General features: G+C 43.1%; 1 protein-coding gene across 1 annotated transcript in view; it reads left to right on the forward strand.

Moving 5' to 3' along the window:
* ivd (isovaleryl-CoA dehydrogenase) overlaps positions 1-23,220 on the forward strand; it is a 105,173-nt gene that overhangs the window by 69,310 nt on the left and 12,643 nt on the right. Inside the window, exons 6-8 of the mRNA XM_073040323.1 lie at positions 2,175-2,311; positions 4,514-4,610; positions 9,989-10,082. Coding sequence (XP_072896424.1) covers positions 2,175-2,311; positions 4,514-4,610; positions 9,989-10,082 — 328 coding nt within the window. The remainder of the gene's footprint in view (positions 1-2,174; positions 2,312-4,513; positions 4,611-9,988; positions 10,083-23,220) is intronic.

Consider the following 23,220-nt stretch of genomic DNA (forward strand, 5'->3'; position numbering starts at 1 on the left):
TGGGAGGTACATTCAGAGTGGTATTGATAAATAACTGCTATCCATTTTGTAAATAGTATGCACTGCAACCATTGGGCACAGGTGGTGAAGGGAAGAAGGTGGAGGTCAGGGTGCCAGTCAAGTAGACTGCTTTTACATTGGTGATGGCAAGAGAGTTGTTGACACAGCGGCCATTCAGTCATGGAGATATACTTTTGTTTTAACTGTATTATAGATGGTGAAATTGCTTTGTTGTGTCAGCAGGTATGTTGCTTGCTGTTGCCTGTCATTGAGAACTGAATCTTACTCTGCCTCCCCTTCTGGTGGCACAGTCCTACCCCTGAGATAAGGTGTGCCCAGGAAATGATGGAGTAATCTGGCATATCATCGCAGATTGTGTCAGGCTGTTACCGGACTGGTCACTCAGTCAGCTATCTCTCAGTTTAGACACCAGTCCCCATAAGTTTGCGAAGGGATTTTGTTCAAGCTCATATGATCTAGGGATGACTTTGCATGCCAGTATTCAACATCCATGTCACACATAAGAGTCAACACATGGGATATAAAGTTGCTGCTATGCCAAACTGCAACAAGAGTGCAGACTTCCTTTCTGAAGGGCATGAGTGAAGTATTCACTTTTTTATGACAGTCTGGTAGAAGATTGTTGCAATTGTCTTTACTAGTTACTTTTGAAAATTCCAGATGCTTAATCTGCAATTAAAATGTCACTGCTGCCCTGGTGGGATTTGATCCTGTTAAGCCGTTGTGCTACCACATACTCCCTGTGTGGCATTGCCCACAATGATAGCTTGTCATGTTTAATGTCAAACTAATTATTCCACTGGAATCCTGTTCAACAATTCCATTTTTCTTTTGCAGTTTTTTTTTGTTGGCTGTCAGCATGTTCCCCCAAATGAGACTGAGTTGGTGTATTTTTGTGTTCAGGCTTATTCCAGTCTGTGAACAGTTTGTCTCTGGGGAAATCTGATTCCAAGTAGTATACATAACCATCTGACACCTACTGAACTTTGGATTCACAGCCTACTTCTGAGCTGTTCTGAAAAGAAATAATAATTTCAAACCTAGTTTTAACCCCATATACATTTTGAAATAACTCCCAGCTTAATCCTGTTTTGCAGCAGGGTGGTCAAAGAACCCTGAGCGATATAAATTTACTCTTTAAAAAAGGACAGAAATCTTATAGATTTGGAAGATGTTGCATTTAATATAGCGGTAGTTAAATTCTGAGTTTGGAAACACAGATACCTCATTCAGGCAGTGTATACTAAACCATGCTGTAAATGATGTTGCTAAATCTGAAAAATTGTTCAGTTCCCAGCAGATTCAAACTTTATTTGCCTTGACGGAGAGATGGATTAATACAACGAGGAGAAGAGCCCTCCAGCTCACCAAATCTGAGATGATGGTCTAAAGTTTATTGTCATATGTAAAAGTACAATGTATACACAGGTGCACTGAAAAACTTAGTTGCAGCAGCACCGCAGGCACATAACACCAGATTCACAAGAAAAACATAAACTATGCACTTTTTACAAGAAAAATCACAATTAGAGCAAAAAGTAACTATGTCAATTGCAGTGCAATATAAAGATTAGTTGTCTACTTACACTAATCCCATTTTATTTTTCCCAACACATGAGGGGCATTTTACAGTTGTCAATTAACCAGTCAAAATGCAATCCTTTAGGATGTGGGAGGGAAATCGAAGCCCTCAGAAGAACATGCAAACTCTGTACAGACAGCACCAGAGATCAGGATTGAACCTGGGTCACTTGAGCTGTGCTGTTATAGTTCTATTGCTCAGAAGAAAATTTCTTTTAGTGTTTAGACAATAAAGCACATAGTATGGAACATGGAGATGTCCAGGACTTGCTGCAGTGATCTTCCCGCTGCTGCCTGTAAAGAGTTTGTGTGTTCTCTCCATGACTGCATGCGTTTCCTCTGGGTGCTCCGGTTTCCTCTCACAGTCCAAAGATGTACCGTTGGTAGGTTAATTAGTCATTGTAAATTATCCTGTGATTAGGCTAGGGTTAAATCAGGGGTTGCTGGGTGACACGACTTGAGGGGCCTATTTCTGTGCTGTATCTCAATAAATAAATTGAATCTTTTAATTGTTCTGATTCCAATAATCACTTTGTTTCACTATCTTTGTCATTTTTGCTTCCTTTCTTAAGGTGATTTTTACATCCTCAATGGCAACAAGTTCTGGATTACCAATGGACCTGATGCAGACGTTCTGATTGTTTATGCCAAGACAGACATTAATGCCAAACCAGCATCACATGGCATCACAGCTTTCATTGTAGAGAAGGTAATATTTTATGCATTTCTCATCAGGACTGTTTCTCTATTACCTTACAACATGGGAGGCCATTTTGTCCAATCAGCTCATAGACTGATCTACCAATGTTGTTCCCCTATAACTGAATCCCAGCAAATCACTTCACTTCCCCGCAGATTCACTAGGGGAAATTTACAGTGTCCAGTTAACCCCTGAGCCCTCATGTCTTTAGGATGTGGGAGAAAACAGTGAATTGCAAAGGTTCACGGAGGTCAGGGTTGTGACTAAATCACTCGCATCAGCTGTACTGCCTTTGCCTCTGTGATGTTGGATATTTGTAAAACAGTATTACTTTCTATTTAACATAATGATGTAAGGTTTTGAATGTTCTGCTAAGCCTGCTGATGTGTAAAATTTACTATTTTCAAAAGTGAATCATGGTCTGGTGCTATTCTGTGAAGGCAAAGCTGCACTTGGCAAATTGGGAATCACTTGAAGAATTCATAGCTAATTGTGGTGATGAGGGATTCCCACACTGAGGACTCGAGAGATGTGAGGTCTCTTTGTGGAGTCCATTTATGGTCTGATAATCTGTCATCATGTGCCAGGTGGAGTAGATAATCTGGATTGCTCACTTGACAAGTAGTTGAACCAGGTAGATTCCATATTTGGGCCCAGTAACGTGGAATCCCTGTTCAAGGACCTTGGTTTCAACTGGTACTCAAGCATCTCTTTGTGGACATTATGGCAGGATGTGAGGACCAGAGCCTCTCGCGCCCCCCCTCCAATCCCCCCATTTTCTCCAATTCTGCATAGCTGAGAGCTTGGTGACTTGAAAGAAATACACAGAGAACTCTTTGGCCAAAGGAATGAGTTCCCTGTCAGTGCTTTCTTGATAATAGATTTCTTATTTATTCTATGCTGTAAGGACAAGAGGTTTTTTTCTGAAGGGAAATTTACAGGGAGGTTTAGCAAGCAGCAGTCTAGAATAGATTTGCAACGTGACTGACAAATTGCCAAAGGTTTAAGTTCTGAAGTGGAAATTGCAAAATTGTATATTGAATGGGTTTAGAGTGAATGTGGAAAGATAAATTTGGAGGAAGAAAGTAACTAGTTACAGAAGAAACCTGGTAATGAACATTCCTTCTGTATGCTTATCCAGAAAGACACCATCACAGTGTCGTTCTGTGATTCCAGCATTGTTGCTTCCACTGAATTACCTTTCCATTTCAAGTGGTGTAACAAAGCAGGCTGGCTCAAAAGCTCTTGGTCTTGTTGCTTGTTCACCATGCATGTCCCTGATCTGCATCCTCTGTGTTGGAATGAGATAGAGCTGTGGTTCTTGGCCTTTAAACCCCACTTGTTCACACAGTGCCCCTCCCTCCCCTGTATAAAGCTGCTGCATTTGAGGAGTTGGGGCTATCCAAGTGACTTTTAATACAGCAGATGCAACAAGCATGACGTGTTTTACTTTTATGAACTTTTCAATTGTCTCAATTGGCTTAATTTTCCATCACCTTTGCCTCACTCCCCAAAAGGCCAGACATCTCAAACTGGGTACCAGTGGAAAAGTCCATTCTGAGTCATACAGCCAGTGTGACTTTGGACTATTGTGAGATGTGGAGTACATGGGGGATTTTGTCCACATCCTTTCATAGCTGACAGATGGTCAAACCAATTATAGCAAGGCTAATTGTTCTCACCAGCTCTTCTTCATTTTGTCCTTATTCCAATGTGTCTTGGACTATTTTAGACCATTAGACCTGGGAGCAGAATTAGGCTATTTGGCCCATCAAGTCTGCTCCGCCATTCGATCATGGCTGATAATGTTTGTTATCTCTCTCAGCCCATTCTCCTACCTTCTCTCCCTAATCTTCCCAAGCAGCCATAATTTATAACTTCAATGTTTGCTGGTATGATCCCCGTACACATTTTGGAGACTTGCTATCCCCTAGCTTATATTTTGAGTATGTTTGAAATTCCTTATTGATGCTTTAGAGAATTCTAGCCATCACAGAGAGAGAGCAGTAAGGTGGAATGGGCTTGTTTTGTTTTAATGCTTCCCTTCTGAAGAAGATGGCAGCAGTAAGTATTGCTGATACATGATGAGCTAAGGTCTATGTAGCCTTAGTGGGGAGGTGGATCAGCTCTAAGAACAAGGCAGGCAATATGGGGTTAACCTCAAATCAATTACCTGTTTTTGGTGGACTGTGCTTCTTGTTTGTCTTTAAGGATATGCCTGGATTCAGTACAGCTCAGAAACTCGATAAATTAGGAATGAGAGGCTCCAACACATGCGAGCTAATCTTTGAGGACTGCAAAGTGCCAGGTATTAAATTGTTCCTCTATTTGAACTTAATTGTTGTGTGACTAGAAGCGTGAAAGGGTGCTGGAAGTAATTTCAATAATATATTTTTGAAACAGAATTGAATATGCAATTGGATAAAAAATTGTAGAGTGGCATTGGGTTGGTTGGTGGGAGAGAATAATTAGATACTTACAAAAAGCTAGCAGAGATAAAATGGGCTGAACATCCTCCTTGATTGTATGACAGAAGAAAACAAATCTTAAGAACATTACAAGAGCCTGTTTCGTGAGCCTTCAACCTGTTTTATGGCAAGCAATTGAAGCTTAAAATGGCAGTCACTGCTTATCACCACCTTCCTAGTCAATGAAAGTGGTATTGACTAAGGATAGAGCTGTCTATTGAATATAATTAATGAAACAGATATGTGTGAGTGATCCCATTCAGTGTTTGCATAGCATGTTATTTAAAATACAGATTCAGCCTCGAATTTTTTTGACATTCGTGATTAAGTCCACTTTGTAAAAATCATCTTTTGAGAATTTGGCTAGGTATCAGAGCTAATCAGTGGTCTTGTAATCTGTGACATCCAAACACGCTGATCTGAGAATGATTGGGTTCATCGTTCTGGCTGTGAGTTTGCATTGAGAATTCCAGTGAAGAGTGAAGGCCTTTTATTAGTGTACAGCATCTGTATGGACTAAAGTCTACTGTTTAAATGTGTGATGTTGTTAGGTGCCTGATGTCAGCACGTACTGACACCTTCACCATCGTTTTGGGGGATTTTAACCAGGCCAGTCTGAAAAAAAAAACATTAAACAATTACCTTCAACAGATCACTTGCAATACTAGAGGAAACAACTGGGCCATTGTTACATCACCATCAGGAATGCCTACAGTACTATTCCACACCCTCACTTCGGAAAGTCAGATCACCTGGCTGTACTTCTATTCCCTGAATATGGGCGGAAACTGAGGATTGCAGCACCAGAAGTGAGGACCAAGAAGGTATGGACAAGGGAAGCACTGGAGCGCTTACAGAACTGCTTTGAATCGGTGGTCTGGACCATATTCAGAGATTCATCTTCAAACCTGGATGAGTATGCTGCAGTTGTTACTGACTTCATTAAAACCTGTGTGGATGAGTGTGTGCCTACAAAGACTTGCCATACATTCCCAAACCAAAAGCCATGGATGAACCAGGAGGTACGTCGTCTGCTGAAGGCCAGGTCTGTGGCACTCAAGTCTGGTGATCCAGGTCTGTACCAGAAAACCAGGTATGACTTGTGGAAGGTGAAGAGACAATTTCGAATGGTGTTGGAGGCGACATCGGATGCACAGGAACACTGGCAGGTTTGCAAGACATTACTTCCTACAAAGCGAAACCCAATAGCATAAATGGCAATGATGCTTCGCTTAGTGTCTTCTATGCCCACTTTGAAAGAGAGAATATAACTACAGCTATGAAGATTCCTGCTGCACCCGGTGATCCTGTGATTTCTGTCTTGGAGGCCAATGTTAGGTTGTCTTTAAAAAGAGTGAACCCTCACAAGGCGAAAGGTCCCAATGGAGTACCTGGTAAGGCTCTGAAAACTTGGGCCAACCAACTGGTACTCAAGGACATTTGCAGCCTCTCACTGTTACGGATGGAAGCTTCAAAAAGGCAACAATTATGCTGAAGAAGGATAATGTGAGCTGCCTTAATGACTGTCGCCCAGTAGCACTCACATCTACAGTGATGAAATGCTTTGAGAGGTTGATCATAACTAGACTGAACTCCTGCCTCAGCAAGGACCTGGACCCATTGCAATTTGTCAACGCCACAATAGGTCAACGGCAGATGCAATCTCAATGGCTCTTCACACAGCCTTAGACCACCTAGACAACACAAACACCCATGTCAGGATGCTGTTCATTGACTGCAGCTCAGCACTTAATACCATCATTCCCACAATCCTGATTGAGAAGTTACAGAACCTGGGCCTCTGTACCTCCTTCTGCGATTGGATCCTCAACTTCCTAACTGGAAGACCACAATTTGTGCGGATTGGTGATAACATCTCCTCCTTGCTGACGATCAACACTGGTGCACCTCGGGTGTGTGCTTAGCCCACTGCTCTACTCTCTATATAACTGTGTGGCTAGGCAGAGCTCAAATAGCATCTGTAAATTTGCTGATGATACAACCATTGTTGGGGGAATCTCAGATGGAGACAAGAGGGCGTACAGGAGCGAGATATGCCAACTAGTGGAGTGGTTTTGCAGCAACAACCTTGCACTCAACATCAGTAAGACAGAAGAGCTGATAATTGATCTCAGGAAGGGTAAGACGAAGGAACACATACCAATCCTCATAGAGGGATCAGAAGTGGAGAGAGTGAGCAGTTTCAAGTTCCTGGGTATCAAGATATCTGAGGATTTAACCTGGTCCCAACATACAGATGCAGCTACAATGAAGGCAAGACAGCGACTATGCTTCATTAGGAGTTTGAAGAGATTTGATATGTCAACAAAAAACACTCAAAAGGTTCTATAGATGTACCATGAAGAGCATTCTGACAGGCCGCATCACTGTCTTGTATGCACAGGACCGAAAGAACCTTCAGAGGGTCGTAAATTTAGTCAGCTCCATATTGAGTACTAGCCTACAAAGTACCCAGGACATCTTTAAGCAGCGGTGTCTCAGAAAGGAAGCGTCCATTATTAGGATCCCAGCACCCAGGGCATGCCTTTTTCTCACTGTTACCATCTAATAGGAGGTACAGAAGCCTAATGCACACACCCAGCGATTCAGGAACAGCTTCTTCCCCTCTGCCATTTGATTCCTAAATGGACATTGAACCCATGAACACTACCTCACTTTTTTAATATATTATTTTTGGTTTTGCACAATTTTTAATCTATTCAATATACATATCTTGAGCAAGGCACTTAACCACACACTGCTTCAGTCCACCCAGCTGAAAATGGGTACCAGCAAAATGCTGGGGGTTAACCTCGCGATAGACTGGCGTCCTATCCGGGGGGGGGGGGGGGGGGTGATTCTCGTACTCAGTCGCTTCACGCCACAGAAACTGGCATAAGCACCAGCCTGATGAGCCACAAAGGCTCGGGACAGACTTTAACTTTTAACAATATACATATACTGAAATTGATTTACTTGTTTATTTTTCTCTTCTATATTATGTGTTGCATTGAACTGCTGCTGCTAAGTTATAGATTTGCTTTTCAAATCTTTTCATTAGTATTACTATCCAAAATACAAGAGTACATCAAAGTAACACTTACAATCTCAAAAGAGAAAATAAACAATATTAAGGATTGAAAAATATGGTGACACAAAAAAAAGAGAAGAAAAAAAACCCTACTAAAGCAAGAAAAAAGTGAGGGAAAAAAGACCTCATTAGGTGTTCAGCCCCGGAGCCATGCGTCATACAAAAAGCTTCTAAAGATAAACATCAAACTGCCAGCAAAAAAAATTATACCAAAATTTACAATTAGATCGTGGAGGATATCTATCAATGAACTCAAATGGTAGTAATGAGCAAATGTACCCCATTTTTCCTCAAAATCAAACATAGGTTCGAAGGTTCGACTTCTAATTTTTCTCCAAACTAAGACATAACGTCATTTGAGAGAACCATTGTGACAGAGTGGGAGCCAGCGTATCCTTCCACTTCAACAAAATGGCCCTCCTAGCTATCAATGTAACAAACGCAATAACATGTTGGTCAGACAAAGAAATACTACGAATATTTTGAGGTATTATTCCAAAGAGCACAGTTAATTTGTTAGGTTGTAAATTAATTTTAAGTGGTTTAGAAATTGTAGAAAAACCTACTTCCAAAACTGTTCCAATATAGAACAAGACCAAAACATGTGTGTCAGTGTAGCTGTCTCAGTTTTACACAATAACTATCAACATTAGGAAAGATTTTAGACAATTTCTCCTTCATCAAATAAATAATGATGTACAATTTTAAATTGAATCAATGAATAGCTAGCATAAATCAAGGAAGAGTTAACCAACTTCAAGATCCGCATCCAGTCCTCCGTTATAAAAGTCAAATTAAGTTCCTTTTCCCAATCTTGTTTAATTTTAAAGAAAGGGCGCTTATCCAATTGTAATAATAAATTATAGATTCTTCCAATGGAACCCTTCATCAAAGGGTTCATACTCATAATAGTATCATATAGTTTCATATGCAAGGAAAATTACTTAAATATTTTTGTAAGACATGTCTAACTTGAAGGTATTGTAAGAAGTGTGAATATGAAAGAGTATTTATCAACTAATTGTTCAAAAGACATCAGTCTGTCTTCTTGAAATAGATCCACAAAAGAATTAATACCTTTATTTTTCCAAAATAAAAAAAATTTATTACTCAAAGAAGGCTTAAAAAAAGTTTTGATAAATTAAACTACAAAGTTTAAATTTTTTAAGATTAAAAAAAATTACGGAACTGGAGCCAAATTTGTAAAGAATACTTAATCACAGGCTATAAATTTAAATTAGCAGCTTTAGCTAACTGTATAGGTAGAGCAGCTCCCAATAATGAGGTTAAATAAAACTCTTTCACAGCTTTCAATTCCAAATCTACCCAAATTGGCCGCTCGTTCTTATCAACCCAGTATAACCAAAATGACATATATCGCACATTAACAGCCCAGTAATACATTCTTAAATTGGGCAAAGCAAGACCTCCGTTCTTTTTCAATTTCTGTAAGTGACATTTACCAATTCTTGGTCTTTTATCATTCCAAATATAAGATGAGATAATAGAGTCAATCGGATCAAAAAACTTCTTAGTCAAAAAAACAGGGATATTCTGAAATAAATATAAAAATTCTGGTAAAATCATCATTTTAACTATATGGATGCGGCCAGCAAGTGAAAACATAAGTGGGTTCCATCTGCTAAATAAATGCTTCATAGAATCTACCAAGGGAGCAAAATTAGCTAGTTATAGAATTTCATTAAAAACCTACAGCACAATACAGGCCCACAATGCTGTGCCGAACATGTACTTTAGAAATTTCCTAGCATTACCCATAGCCCTCTATTTTTCTAAGCTCCATGTACCTATCCAGGAGTCTCTTAAAAAAACCCTATCATATCTGCCTCCACCACCGTCCCCGGTAGCCCATTCCACACATTCACCACTCTGCGTAAAAAAAAAAACAACTTACCCCTGACATCTCCTCTGTACCTACTTCCCAGCATCTTAAACTTGTGCCCTCTCGTGGCAACCATTTCAGCCCTGGGGAAAAAGGCTCTGACTATCCACACAATGCCTCTAAAAAAGTTAACAAATTTCACGACACTTGTATTTGAATATCACACGTGCCGGTGATACTAAACTTGATTCTGATTCTGATGTCTTATTACTCTATGGTTTCAGCCACCAACATCCTGGGAGAGTTGAACAAAGGTGTGTACGTTCTGATGAGTGGTCTGGATTTGGAACGGCTGGTGTTGGCTGCAGGCCCTTTAGGGTAAGCAATTACTTCTGTCTGTTCCCATAGATTGTTTAACACATTCTTTAGGGACCACAATTGAAGCTTTAATTTGAAATAGTGTTTGAATACAAGTATGTTCTGTACTGCCATCGGCAATTCAGGTCAAGTTTACGATTCTGGTTCCTGTATTTATCTTTCTTTATGATATAGGATATTGTTTAGCCCATTGAGGTTATGATGCTTGTGCTGCCTTTATGGCAGTTATTTAGTTTATAATATTTTCGCGTAGTAATTTGTTAGCATTTTTTTAGTTAAAGTTAGGATTGTTTAAATCAATTGATTTGTCTGTAATACATCGCGGCTGCGATGACGTCACATCCGGGTTCGCCGCGTCTTGTGGGGAATTACCGGTTTGAGATTCACGCAAGGGTGGGGGTCACTCACATGTGCCACCATAACGCTGACTAGGGTCTCTCTATGCACCAAAGACACAGTGAAAGCAACGCTTTTTCACCATGCGTTAATGTGAAGAGTGAACAGTAAATGGTTAATCTTACTGCGGTCTCGTTTGCATTGATTCTGGTTTATCTCGACGTTTACCTCGGCGTTACTTCACACCCGAGCGAGAGCGTTACAGTGAAAAAGCGGCATTATCAGGTGTTTAAAGTGCAGCCATGTCAACCCGATCCAGCATCAAGTCGTTGTCAAAGTCATCGTCATCCTGCGACAGGGGCAGTAGGGCATCAAGTAAGGCCACCCAAGCAAGAGCGAAAGCAGAAGCCGCCAAGGTGCGAGCGCGCTTTGCCAAAGAAGAATTAGAAGTAAAGATGAAAGTGGCTGCCAGAGAAGCCGAAAACCAGAAGGAAAAGGCTGCCAGAGAAGCCGAAAACCAGAAGGAAAAGGCTGCCAGGGAAGCCGAAAACCAGAAGGAAGCGGCTGCCAGAGAAGCCGAAAACCAGAAGGAAGCGGCTGCCAGAGAAGCCGAAAACGAATTGGAAAGGAAAAGGGTAGAGGCACGGTTAGAAGCGCTGAAGCTAGAACGAGAAGCAGCAGCTGCCGAGGTGGAAGCAGAGTTAATAGAAGACGCCGAAGAAATGCATGATCCGAAGGACGGAAAATCTACCTCAGAAAAGATCGGATTGGAACGTACAAGGGACTATGTCCAATCTCAAATGGAATGGAAGACTCTTTCTTCCTCTCCTTACTTATTCGATAACGTCCCACTTCACGAGGAGTCTTGGAGAGGCCTGACGGCATCACGTCCATCCGAGGAAGATAATTTACCCTCGCAACTCCGCGATGAACCCAGGAATGCAAGGGCTCACGACAAGTACTCCTCGACACCGAACTTACCGGATTTGGGGAGAAGAGAGGCAAAGACTAAGTCCAGACCAGCAAATCCCATAACAGATGTACGCCCTCAGTCATGTACCTGTGGACATGTTCCCTCAGCCCGCACGCCACTTGCAGACGAATCCGTAGCACGGTATTTCGCACGACGGGATCTCGTCACTTCAGGACTATACCAGTTCGACGATAAACCTGAAAATTACCGTGCATGGTACTCCACTTTCACCAACGCTATCGACGGAGTCCAGCTCAGAGCAACCCAGGAATTGGATCTTATGGCAAAATGGCTGGGAAAAGAATCATGCGAACAGGTGAGACGCATGCGTTCAGTGTACATCAACAAACCCGAGCTAGCATTGAAGAAAGCATGGGAGAGACTTCAGGAGGGCTACGGAGCCCCCAAAATTATTGAGGCGGCGCTATGCCAACGTTTGGGAAATTTTCCTAAGGTGTCAGCCAAGGAACACACCAAGCTAAGAGAATTTGGAGATTTACTCATGGAGATTCAAGGTGCCAAAGAAGATGGCCACTCAGCTGGTCTAGTATACCTAGACACTCCAACCGGGATTAGACAACTCGTGGACAAACTTCCATTTGGGCTGCAGGACAGGTGGTTGTCCGTTGCCTCAGATTACAAGGAAGAACACGAAGGTCGATTCCCTCCCTTCGAGTATTTCACCAGGTTCGTGTGCAAGGAGGCGAAGAAGCGAAACGATCCTAGCCTCATAGGTCCAGGCAGCAGTACAATTTACACCAAGCCAGATAAATCCACTTCGAATAATTCCAACATTACTAAACCAGTCTCAGCGCTTAAGACTGAAGTCCTTACAACTAACAACGACTCTAGCAAGAATTGTCCATTGCATAACAAACCCCACCCTCTCAAAAGATGCAGAACGTTTAGGGAAAAACCCCTCGAAGAGAGGAAGGCCCTTCTCAAGGAGAAAGGAATATGTTTTAGATGCTGTTCCTCGACCTCTCACTGTGCGAGAGAGTGTACGATCGCCGTGAAGTGCCTGGAATGTGATAGCACTAATCACGACTGGGCCATGCATCCTGGCCCGTCACCGCAAACCGACAACGCTCCTTCACCCCCACAACAGGACAGCGGGGAGGGAGAAGCTCACTCCAGGACAACTGTTGTCAGCTCGAGCTGTACGGAAGTTTGCGGTCAAGCTCAGGCAAGCCGTTCTTGTTCAAAGATCTGTCTCACTAAGGTGTACCCTAAGGGAGCCAAAGACAAGGCCATCAAAGCCTACATAATTCTGGACGATCAGAGCAACCGCTCGCTAGTCAGTCCAAAGTTCTTTAACTTGTTCAACATTGAGAGTGAGCAGTTCCCATACTACCTTAGAACTTGCTCAGGCAACATGAAAACTTACGGAAGGAGGGCCGAAGGCTTCCAGATCGAGTCCCTGGATGGTAAAGTCCTCATCTGTCTCCCCCCACTCGTAGAGTGCGAGAAAATCTTGAATAACCGCACTGAGATCCCGACGCCAAGTGCGGTGCTACACCAACCACATCTCCACCACATCGCCAAACACATCCCAGAGCTGGATCCAGAAGCAGAAATACTCCTGCTATTAGGGAGGGATGTTCTCCGGGTACACAAGGTTAGGCAGCAGGTCAATGGACCACACGACGCCCCCTTTGCCCAACGCCTGGATCTGGGCTGGGTGGTGATAGGAGAGGTGTGCCCTGGCAACGAACACAAATCAACGGTTAACACACCCAAGACCAATGTGCTAGAGAGTAGCCGCCATATGATTCTTCAACCCCGCACAAGTTCCATGTGCGTCCAGGAAGCACCACAAGGCTTTAACAAGCGCAAAGTAACTGACGAGACGCTGGGTCAGTCTGTCTTTGCTCATAAGGAGCACGATAATAAACTTGCTCCATCGACTCAAGACGCCATCATCTTAAAAACGGAAAGGAGACCTGAGATGCAGCAAAGCATCCGATCGACCCACGAGGTACTGGGCACACCAATGGCAGAGGTCACAGCCATTATGAATGCACGACCACTCCTACCCGTGTCTTCCGACCCGGAAAACCCCTTCATACTGTCGCCATCAATGCTCCTTACGCAGAAGGCAGGAGCTGCCCCTCCACCAGGGGACTTCTCCGATAAGGACCTGTACACAAAGCAATGGAGAAGGAACCTTCAGGTTGGAGATTTAGTCCTGCTCAGGGACAAGCAAATCGCCGGCAACTGCTGGCCAATGGCCAGAATCACTGCCACATTCCCTAGTAGGGATGGACATGTCAGGAAGGTTGAATTGAAAACTACCGACCAAGGCGATGGGAAAATTTACCAAAGGCCTGTTACAGAAGTCATTCTACTTCTACCTAATGACTGATTTAGAGACTGAAGTTTGTATTATGTTCATTGTGACCTTACGAAGGCCAAGCGGGGAGTGTGCTGCCTTTATGGCAGTTATTTAGTTTATAATATTTTCGCGTAGTAATTTGTTAGCATTTTTTTAGTTAAAGTTAGGATTGTTTAAATCAATTGATTTGTCTGTAATACATCGCGGCTGCGATGACGTCACATCCGGGTTCGCCGCGTCTTGTGGGGAATTACCGGTTTGAGATTCACGCAAGGGTGGGGGTCACTCACATGTGCCACCATAACGCTGACTAGGGTCTCTCTATGCACCAAAGACACAGTGAAAGCAATGCTTTTTCACCATGCGTTAATGTGAAGAGTGAACAGTAAATGGTTAATCTTACTGCGGTCTCGTTTGCATTGATTCTGGTTTATCTCGACGTTTACCTCGGCGTTACTTCACACCCGAGCGAGAGCGTTACAATGCTTATTCCTATCAATCCCACTCCCCAACCAGTTCTATCACACGTCTGGTAACTCTCCCAAATTCTTTACTCACCTACATTGCAGATAATTTTTAGCTGTCAATTAGCTAACCAACCAGTGTGCCTTTGGGATTTGAAAGGAAACCCGGTATCTGAGGAGACCTATGCTACATACCATTACAAAGAAAGCACAACAGCTCCTCATCTGTCTTTAGAAGTTTGTGAAGATGCGGGATATCATCTAAAACTTTGACAAACTTCTACAGAGGTGTAGCAGAGAGTATATTGATTGGTTGCGTCACAGCCAGGTATGGAAGTGCCACTACTCTTGAACGTAAAAACCTACAAAAGTTAGTGGATTCAGCCCATTCCATCCTGGGTAAAGCCCTCCCCACCATTGTGCACATCTACTGTATGCGGAGCGTTGTCACAGGAAAGCAGCATCCATCATCAAGGACCCCCACTATCCAGGAAAAGATCTCTTCTCTCTGCTCCCATCAGGGAGAATCAGGAGCATCAGGACTCACACCACCAGGATCAGGAACAGTTTCTACTCAACTATCAGGCTCTTGAACTAAAGGGGATAACTTCACTGATCTTCACTCGCCCCATCACGAAACTGTTCCCACAACCTATGGACTCACTCTCTAGGATTCTTCATCTCAACTTCTTGACAATATTGCTTATAGTTTCTTTTTTTCCTTCTTTTTGTTTTTGCACAGTTTGTCTTTTGCATACTGATTGTCCATCCTGTTGGGTGTGGTCTTTCATTGATTCTACTATGTTTCTTGTATTTACCGTGAATGTCCGCAAGAAAGTAAATCTCGGGTTTGTACACTGTGACATAAATGTACTTTGATAATAAATTTAATTTGTATTTTGAGGGGGGAGAAGGTGCAGGTAGCACCTAAAGGTCAGCATTGATTCGGGTTGCTGGATCTGTGGGGCACTCAGGACTACCTGCAGAGCTGTGTTCCTCTTCTGTTTGCTCTCGGGTTTTGAGAACGTAAAGACAGGGCTGCCATATGATACTCCATTTCATTAATCCTAGAATGAACCAAGCTTTGTTGACTTCAGGCAACGTGACCACTGTGTTGAAAATAGCCAATGGTTCCCATCTTCTCTACTTTACCCCAGTTTTCTCTGCTAATCTCTACAAGGTACAGATTCTGTCTGGGCTGAAGTTCAAAGGCTGTCTGCACCCCTCCGATCAGCAGTCTTGTGTGCTTGGCTATATAGTGCAAGCCTAGCAAAAAGTGTTGCCAGGCAATTTGAATGTAAAAACACATCAGCAAAGACTTTTCTTCTCAGTGCATGTGGTGTCACTTGTTGCTCAGTTTGCTCTGAAATAGGTAGAGAGCTGTCACCAAGGCTGAAATTCCAGAATGGTATTAAGGAACTGCTGTCGGATGCCATTTTTCAGATAATGTTATTACACCAAAGCACCACCTGCTTCCCAAAGGGATGTAAACGATTATTCATAAAATTCTGGAGGAACTTAGCAAGTCAGGCAGGAGGTGAGTGAACAGTTTATGTTTCTGGTTGAGGCCCTTCATCAGGACTATTAAATTGGGTCCCTTGAACAGTCAACTGTTCATTTCCCTTTCATAGATGCTGCCTGACTTGTTGAGTTCTTCTCGCTCCAGATTTCCAGCATCTGCAGTCTCTTGTGTCTCCTTGCTGCTGCTCCTCTGCTAAGTCTCTTTGAGATAGGCCTAAACTTACAAAGTTTTCCTCCTCTTTGGGAGTCTTGTGAGATCCGCTTCCCTCTTTCACTGCTCCCCTCTCTGTGGTCTCTACTGTCCTCTGGTTTTTCAACCATGTGTTCTCACAGATTTTGCTTCCACAGCTACGTATCCTTCCTAGCCACTTGTCTCTGCTGTCATCTTGCATCACATGGCTTCCAGTTCCATTTCCAGGCCCCAGTGAGGAGCCCAAGTAGATGTGTTTCTTTGGCTGATTCTCCCTCCAGTTCTCCTGCCAGATTCTGTGCACCACCCTCACCTCAAAGCGCAGATATTTGTGGGCCCTGTCTCTTCCCCTCCCACGGCTCTGGGACTCTCCACCACCTGCCCTGGATCTCTTTGGCATTTCGTCCTGTGTCAGATCCATGCCTTCAGCTGCCAGTTCTTCTTCTTACGTGAAGGATCAGAATCTCACCTGCCTCAGGGTTGTAGCCCCCACTGCCTAATTCTGATTTCGGCCCTAGATGCCTCCAGACTAAGACTTCTTATGCTACCAGTGGTCTATTGCTACTCTTCTTGCTCCACACTTCCCACCCACCCCTCATCCCTCTTTTACTCCTCTGGGCCCCCTTCTTCCCACCCACTTTCTCAATCCCTCCAACCCTGCCCCTCTCCCGAGGCCATCTCCAATCCCTGTCATATCTTTATTCCTTCAGACCTCTCCCCCTCTGAGGCCGAACATTTTGTCCTTAACAGAGGCCTTGCCTTTGTCCCTTTGTAGCTACATCTCAACAAGCTCTGCAACACCACGATGATGAACTTTATTTCTGTCGCCTCCATCTCCTGGACTGCTACATTGGTAAGAATTCCCCAAGTTCCACAGATGACCCCTTCATCTGAAGGCTCTCCTCCACCTCGACACCACACTCCGGCCTTCTGACTGCTTTCACAGTGAGGGGATATTAACTGTGTTGACTTCACCACTCCCCTGTGCTAATCTCGCTCCGCACTCTTGACACTAATCCCAACCTCACTGTCAAACGCAGAGACTAGCGAGTTTGTCTCTGTTGCAGTTTGATGATCTGATCTCTACCTTGCTAAAGCCAGATGGCAGCTTTCAGACACCTCTTACTTCTGAATCAGGACCCAACCAAGAAGCATCAGTGCACTGTCTCCCATACCATCACTGACCTCATCAGACTAGAACTAGGGGACATTGCCTCAAGATCCAAGGGATAAAATTTAAGATGGAGATGAGGATAAACTGTTTTTCCCAGAGAGTGGTGAATCTGTGGAATTCTCTGCCCAGGGAAGCAGTTGAGACTTCTTCACTAAATATATTTAAGATACAGTTAGATAGGTTTTTACATAGTAAGGGAATTAAGGGTTATGGAGAAGATGGAGCTGAGTTTATAGACAGATCAGCCATGATCTTATTAAATGGCGGGACAGACTCGATGGGCCAGATGGCCTACTCCTGCTCCTATTTCTTATATTCTTATTTATCACATCCAACATCTTCCTTTTACTTTTTCTCCAACTCAGTTTCCCTCTCCTACACTGCCTGTTTCTAAGAGCCTTGTTGAAGGCTTTCAGCCGGAAACATCGACTGTTCATTTCCCTCTATAGATGATGCCTGATATGCTGGGTTCTTTCAGCATTTTGTGTGTGCTGCTGAATTTACAGCAGCTGCAGTCTCTTTTGCGGCCGTAGAGTATTCTTTGGCACAGTCTCAAAAAGGAACAGGAGTTTTTGCTGCTCCCCAGTTCACTATTTATTCTTCAGACAACAATTCGGCAGTCACTGCCTTTCGAGAGTGTTCTGGGAGAACTCAAGGTCATGGAAAGTTATTTATATGTAAATACATCTTTCTGTTGGAATTGCATTGCAATTGACTTTAGCCTCTTGATGCAGTAGAATGACTAAAATGCTCCCTCAAGAAGTGTTTATTTTATAACACAAAAATGCAGGGAACACTCAGCACATGGAATTAGAAACAGAGCTAACCTCTCGGGCTAAAGATCCCACCTTGGCAAAGACAGAACTGAGAGTTGGATCTGACAAAAGGAATACCTCTAATAGGGTGAAGCTGGTTTACCATTGGGATAAGCTGTTGATAAAGCTATCTGGTTAATAGGTTACAGAAAACACAAAGGACTTGTAAAATCTATGCAGTGCAGGGCTATAGGAAATGTCCAGCAGGTCAGGCTATAACAGTGGGGTGGGTAAAACTGAATCAGTATTAGAGATGAATGACCTACTGACCAGTTCTGATACCCAGTGCAAGTGTAACTCTACAGCTGTTGACTTTGCTGTTATCTTGAAGGCTTGTCTAGATGGAAGATGAGGTGCTGTCCCTCAAGTATACATTAGGGTTCCTTGCCAGAGGGCAGGAGGCCACAGATGGTTAGTTCATTTAAAATAGGCAGAGATTAAATCCTAGTGAACTTGTGGGCACAATATAGACTGAAATTCAAGTGTATTACTAAGGCACTGCTGTTGCAGGTAAAACATTAAACCAAAGTCCCACCCATTCAGATTCCTAGGCACTCTCACCAAAGTGCAGTCAAGTTCTCATTGCTCTACTAACAGTAGAACAATAGTATCATGCCAACAGCAGGAGGGCGCTTTTACTTTCTGGCATTTGAAGGCAGTGACTTGGGAGGCGGTGAATTCCGATGCAAGCCTGGATTCCACTGATGTGCAGTAATGCACGCTGGTTGTCTAGGGCAATGTAGAATTGGTCAGAGCCAAAGGTATAGAGTGTAGAATACAGGGCCATTCCAGATTGACTACCGTAGATTCCGGATTTTAAGCCGCTACTTTTTTCCCACATTTTGAACAGCTTTGAACTTTGCGGCCTATAATCCAGAGCGGCTAATACATGGTTTTTTTTCATGCCGCCTCGTAAACATTTTGCCTCATAACAGTAGACCAATAAAATTGATGAGTAGTTCACAGAGGTCCAATGAAATTGTACGATAAATCAAGCGCACTTTCACAATTAAATTATTGTAAATCAGTCATTTGTACTCACCCTCATCAACATGGAAAACACTCGAAGCATTGTGCTGCCTTATGGCAGTTACTTAGTTTATAATATTTTCGCTTAGTAATTCATTTTCTAGTTAAAGTTAGAAGAGTTTTAACTATATTTGTTTTCTGTACTACATCGCGGGATGCTATGACGTCACACCCGGTTTCGCGGTGTCTTGTGGGAAAATGCCGGTTTGCGATGAAACGGGACAGAGGGAGGGAGCGCAATACGCGAGCGGCTTTGGATCTGAGCGAACGCTGCTTTTAAGTTAAAGGTGATCAATAACTTTTCCTGGTAGGCTGCCGTATATATATTTTTTACCAGTCGTTAGGAGATATTGGAATGTTGTTCAGTAAAGAAGTATACGCAACGTATATTTAAAAGTAGCCGCGTTACGGGCCCGGTTCGAAAAAAAGCATTTGCAATATGTATTTGTTTTTGTTACCATATGGATTTAATTAAAAGTTAAAAAAATCCTCACGTGTAATATCTTTCTGTGTAAATATCTCATATTACAACTTGGGACACCTGCGGCCGAAAATCCGGTGCGGCCTAAAATCCGGTGCGGCCTTTACAATTAAAAAATTGATTTTATTTCTAAAATTAGAGCCAGCGGCTTTTAATCAGGTGCGCTCTGTAGTCCGGAATCTACGGTAGTTATTACTGGCTCAGATGCCACACTCTGAATCAGTGGCTCGAGTAAGAGCATGGAATGTATTTGATCCAACTTTCTGATGATGCATAGCCAAGTGGGAATGCCAGCTATGAGGAGGATGTTAAAAATCTGCAAAGGATTCGTGAAGTAAGTGAGTGGGCAAGTACATGACAAATGGAATACTATTTAGGAGATTCAAATTATCCACTTCTGTTAGGAAGAGTAGCAAGATAGAATTGTTCTTTTACAGAAGAGAGTGTGGGCAGCACAGCAATGCAACTGGTAGAGTTGTTGTCTCACAGCTCCAGCGACCCAAGTTCAATTCCACCCTCGGTGCTGTTTTTGTGGAGTTTGCATATTCTCCTCATGACTGTGCGTTACCTCTGGGGAATTCCGTACATTGGAAAGTTAATTCATGGGCCAAAAGCCCTGTTTTCATGCTGTATGACTTTATAAACTAAGAAATTTGGTAACCAGAGGGTGTGGATATCCTTGTAAAATGAATCATTGAAAACTACAGGAACGACAACTAGAAAATCAAGTTAAGAGAACGGTGTGCACGATTAAATAAATCTTACTACGGTTATACAGGACGTTGGCAAGAACATTCCTGAACATGTCTGGGAGGGAGTGGAGTGGGTGCAGTGAGATTAAACTGTAGAGAAATTCAGAAAATTGAGAAATGTTTTCATTTAAAGGACACAACCCTTAAGGGACTTGATTGGGTTGATTCTAAAAAGACATTAATGTTGACTGGCACTCTAGAACCAGAGAGTTTGAGCAAATCACAGTGAGGGTCAGCTTTTTAGAATTGATCAATTCCTTCACTTGTGAATATGAATTCAATTCAATTCAAGTATAATTGTCATTTAGCCATATATAAACATAGCCAAACGAGACAGCGTTACCATGGGGTCAAGGTGTAAAGACACATTACCAACAGTCACACAGTAAGTACGTACAAGATCACAATCATGTAGTAAGAGTCCTGATGCCCACCTCCCACCCCCCATGATGCCACAGCTTGATGCATACAAATCAGCAAACCCACAAAGAATATCAATAAAATTACGACACAGAATATGCATGCATGTATAGTTCTGACCTCTCAGCCCATCGATTTCATCTGTCGACTAGCCCCCAGTCCCCGTTAAATGACACCATGTCTCTGAGGGCCTGTCCTTGCCCTGACACCTGACTCCTGCTAGGTGAATCCATGGCTTTGAGGCCCAGTTCTCACAGATACAAGAACATTAGTAAAAACACAACCAGATGAAAATATATGCATATAGTCCAGACCCCTCAGTTCATTTTCAATCTTCAGTGGCCATAACTGCTACGCCGCCCCCAGTAGAGCGTGTGGCTTGGACTCCTCGGGTGGCTGGAAAGCTAAGCGAACCTGCAGCTTGGGGCCTGAGTCCGCAGAGTGCCACTAAAAATCTGCAGTTGACCACAACAGAGTTGCCTTCTGCTGAGTGAAACCGTGGGAGGGCAGCTCCGACTCCGTTCTGGATCCGTGCCACACTGCTCCCAGTGAAATGGAATGGCTTCCCCCCTCACTCTGGGCACTGCAAACAGGTGACACCCTGGCTTCAGGCCTAGTCCTCGCCATCCACCCCTGCTTGCAGCCAGTAAATCAGTGAATCAGGCTTGTGGCTTACCAGATTAACAATATCCAAAGGATCACAAGAAAAGCGACCATGGCAGCCACTCGCTATTTGACTGTAAGCCTCCATCAACTTGGGCAGAAACACGTTGTGCAGCTCCTTCATTTATTTCCGCCAGCGAGCAACTTGCTGATGCAGTACTTTCAGTTCTTAACATGCAGCGGGATCTTGCGATTATTAGATGTATATTTAAATATAATAGCAGCACCTTTTGTTGACCTTGTAGAAACCTCTGCAACCAGTCGCACTGCCATCTTGCCGGAATTGTTGATTATCAGAGTTGTGGGCACCTAAACTGTTAAGTATGCTCAATCTGGAGAAAAATATTTTTGAAACTAATAGAGTTAAAAGAATAACTGGGACAGTGTAAGAAGTGGATGATATGGAGGGCTTGAACAAGCAACTTGTGCCTCTTGTATGTTATTTAAAAATTCTGTGGAGGTTCTGAACGGTCTACTTGGTCATACAGACCTGAAACACCCACGGTTAGTGCCCAAGTTTGCAAACTTCAATTACAGAAGCAAGTTGAATATCAACTGCACTGGGGCTTCTAAATGGATTTTGCTAATGTTACGAACCCCGTAACTGGGTGTCTTACCAGCAAAGATAGAAATGTCCGTTGGAGTCTGGTGATACTATTTTCAACAGTATTTATTAGTAAAAATACACAAAAATAATATCAATGCAAATATACAGATAATATACATCATCAATACTAAACCTAAAAGTGCGGATATAATAATAATCAATAAGAAATAAGTTCTATCGTTGTCTAGGGGATAATGAATTATCAGATGGAAATATAAAGTTCAGTTCAATTCATGCAGGCTGTGGTAGTTGTTGGTCGCTGTGTTGCAATTGTTGGAGAGAGAGAGAGAGAACGTGTGAACAGTAATAGCTATTATCTTGCCAACCTTCCTTTACGATTTTGATCCGTCGATGCGTCGTTGTTGTGGCTATTCACGTATGACCCCTCCGTCCTTTAGCTAGACCGTTCTTCCGTGGTGGACTCGTCACCCAGGCAAGGGTGGGTACACACACAAGCCCCCACCGGTCTCACTACAAAACACTGTGAGTTAAAATTTACCAACCCTTCGTTCGGTCTCCGGTCTCCCACCCTGTCTCGTGGAGGTTCTGATGCTCACTAGCGTTTCTCCTGGTGCGTCTGAGGGGTGTTACCCCAGACCCCACTTTTATCCCCACTCACGGGGTCTCAGGTGTCAATCAGGTTGGGATGATGTAACCCATCAAACCAGCCTACTCTGGTTGCCCCCTGAGGGGTTTCAATGAATAGAACAGAACCAAGTACACAATCCTTCTCCAAAAGACAATAGCAGTAATCAATGGTTCCGCTCTCTTTTGTTAGTATGAGTTATTCCACCTTAGCTGTGCCTCTCTCTCATTAACTTTCATGAGCTGTTATCAATAACAACTGCCCTGGCAGCTGTCCTGTGTCTCTCTCACTTCCTTGATAACAGCATCGGAATAGTAGCGATTTGCGATTCTCCGAAAGGGGAGGCATGGGTGACTCTGCACCCTTTTGCCCATCAGAGTTGTTCATCCTTCGTAACACTAATGACTTGCTACAGCTTTTCATTTTACCATTGCATTTTGATTAACTTGGTTTCAAAATGTGTTTCAATCATCTTGCAAACCATTGAAAGGCTAAAAAGATAGATCAGCTTTTTGGCCTGGAATAAATGTTAGTTATGGGTGGCATTAGATCTCCCCACCTGTTCGCCAGGTCACTCGACAGGATCTCGTACACCTGGATCAGGAATTCCCAACCTTTTTTATGCCTTGGACCCCTATCATTAACCGCTGGGTCTGTGGACGCTTGACCTATTGGAATCCCTAGTTCACTGCCTTGTCTGAAAGGCTACACCTCTATAGCATTCCTACTGTATTACTTTCATTTAACAATTTAGGCTTAATGCCTTAATTCTCTAGGATGGAAGTTTAACTA

This window comes from Hemitrygon akajei, chromosome 3 (genome assembly GCF_048418815.1).
Source record: "Hemitrygon akajei chromosome 3, sHemAka1.3, whole genome shotgun sequence".
NCBI lineage: Eukaryota > Metazoa > Chordata > Chondrichthyes > Myliobatiformes > Dasyatidae > Hemitrygon > Hemitrygon akajei.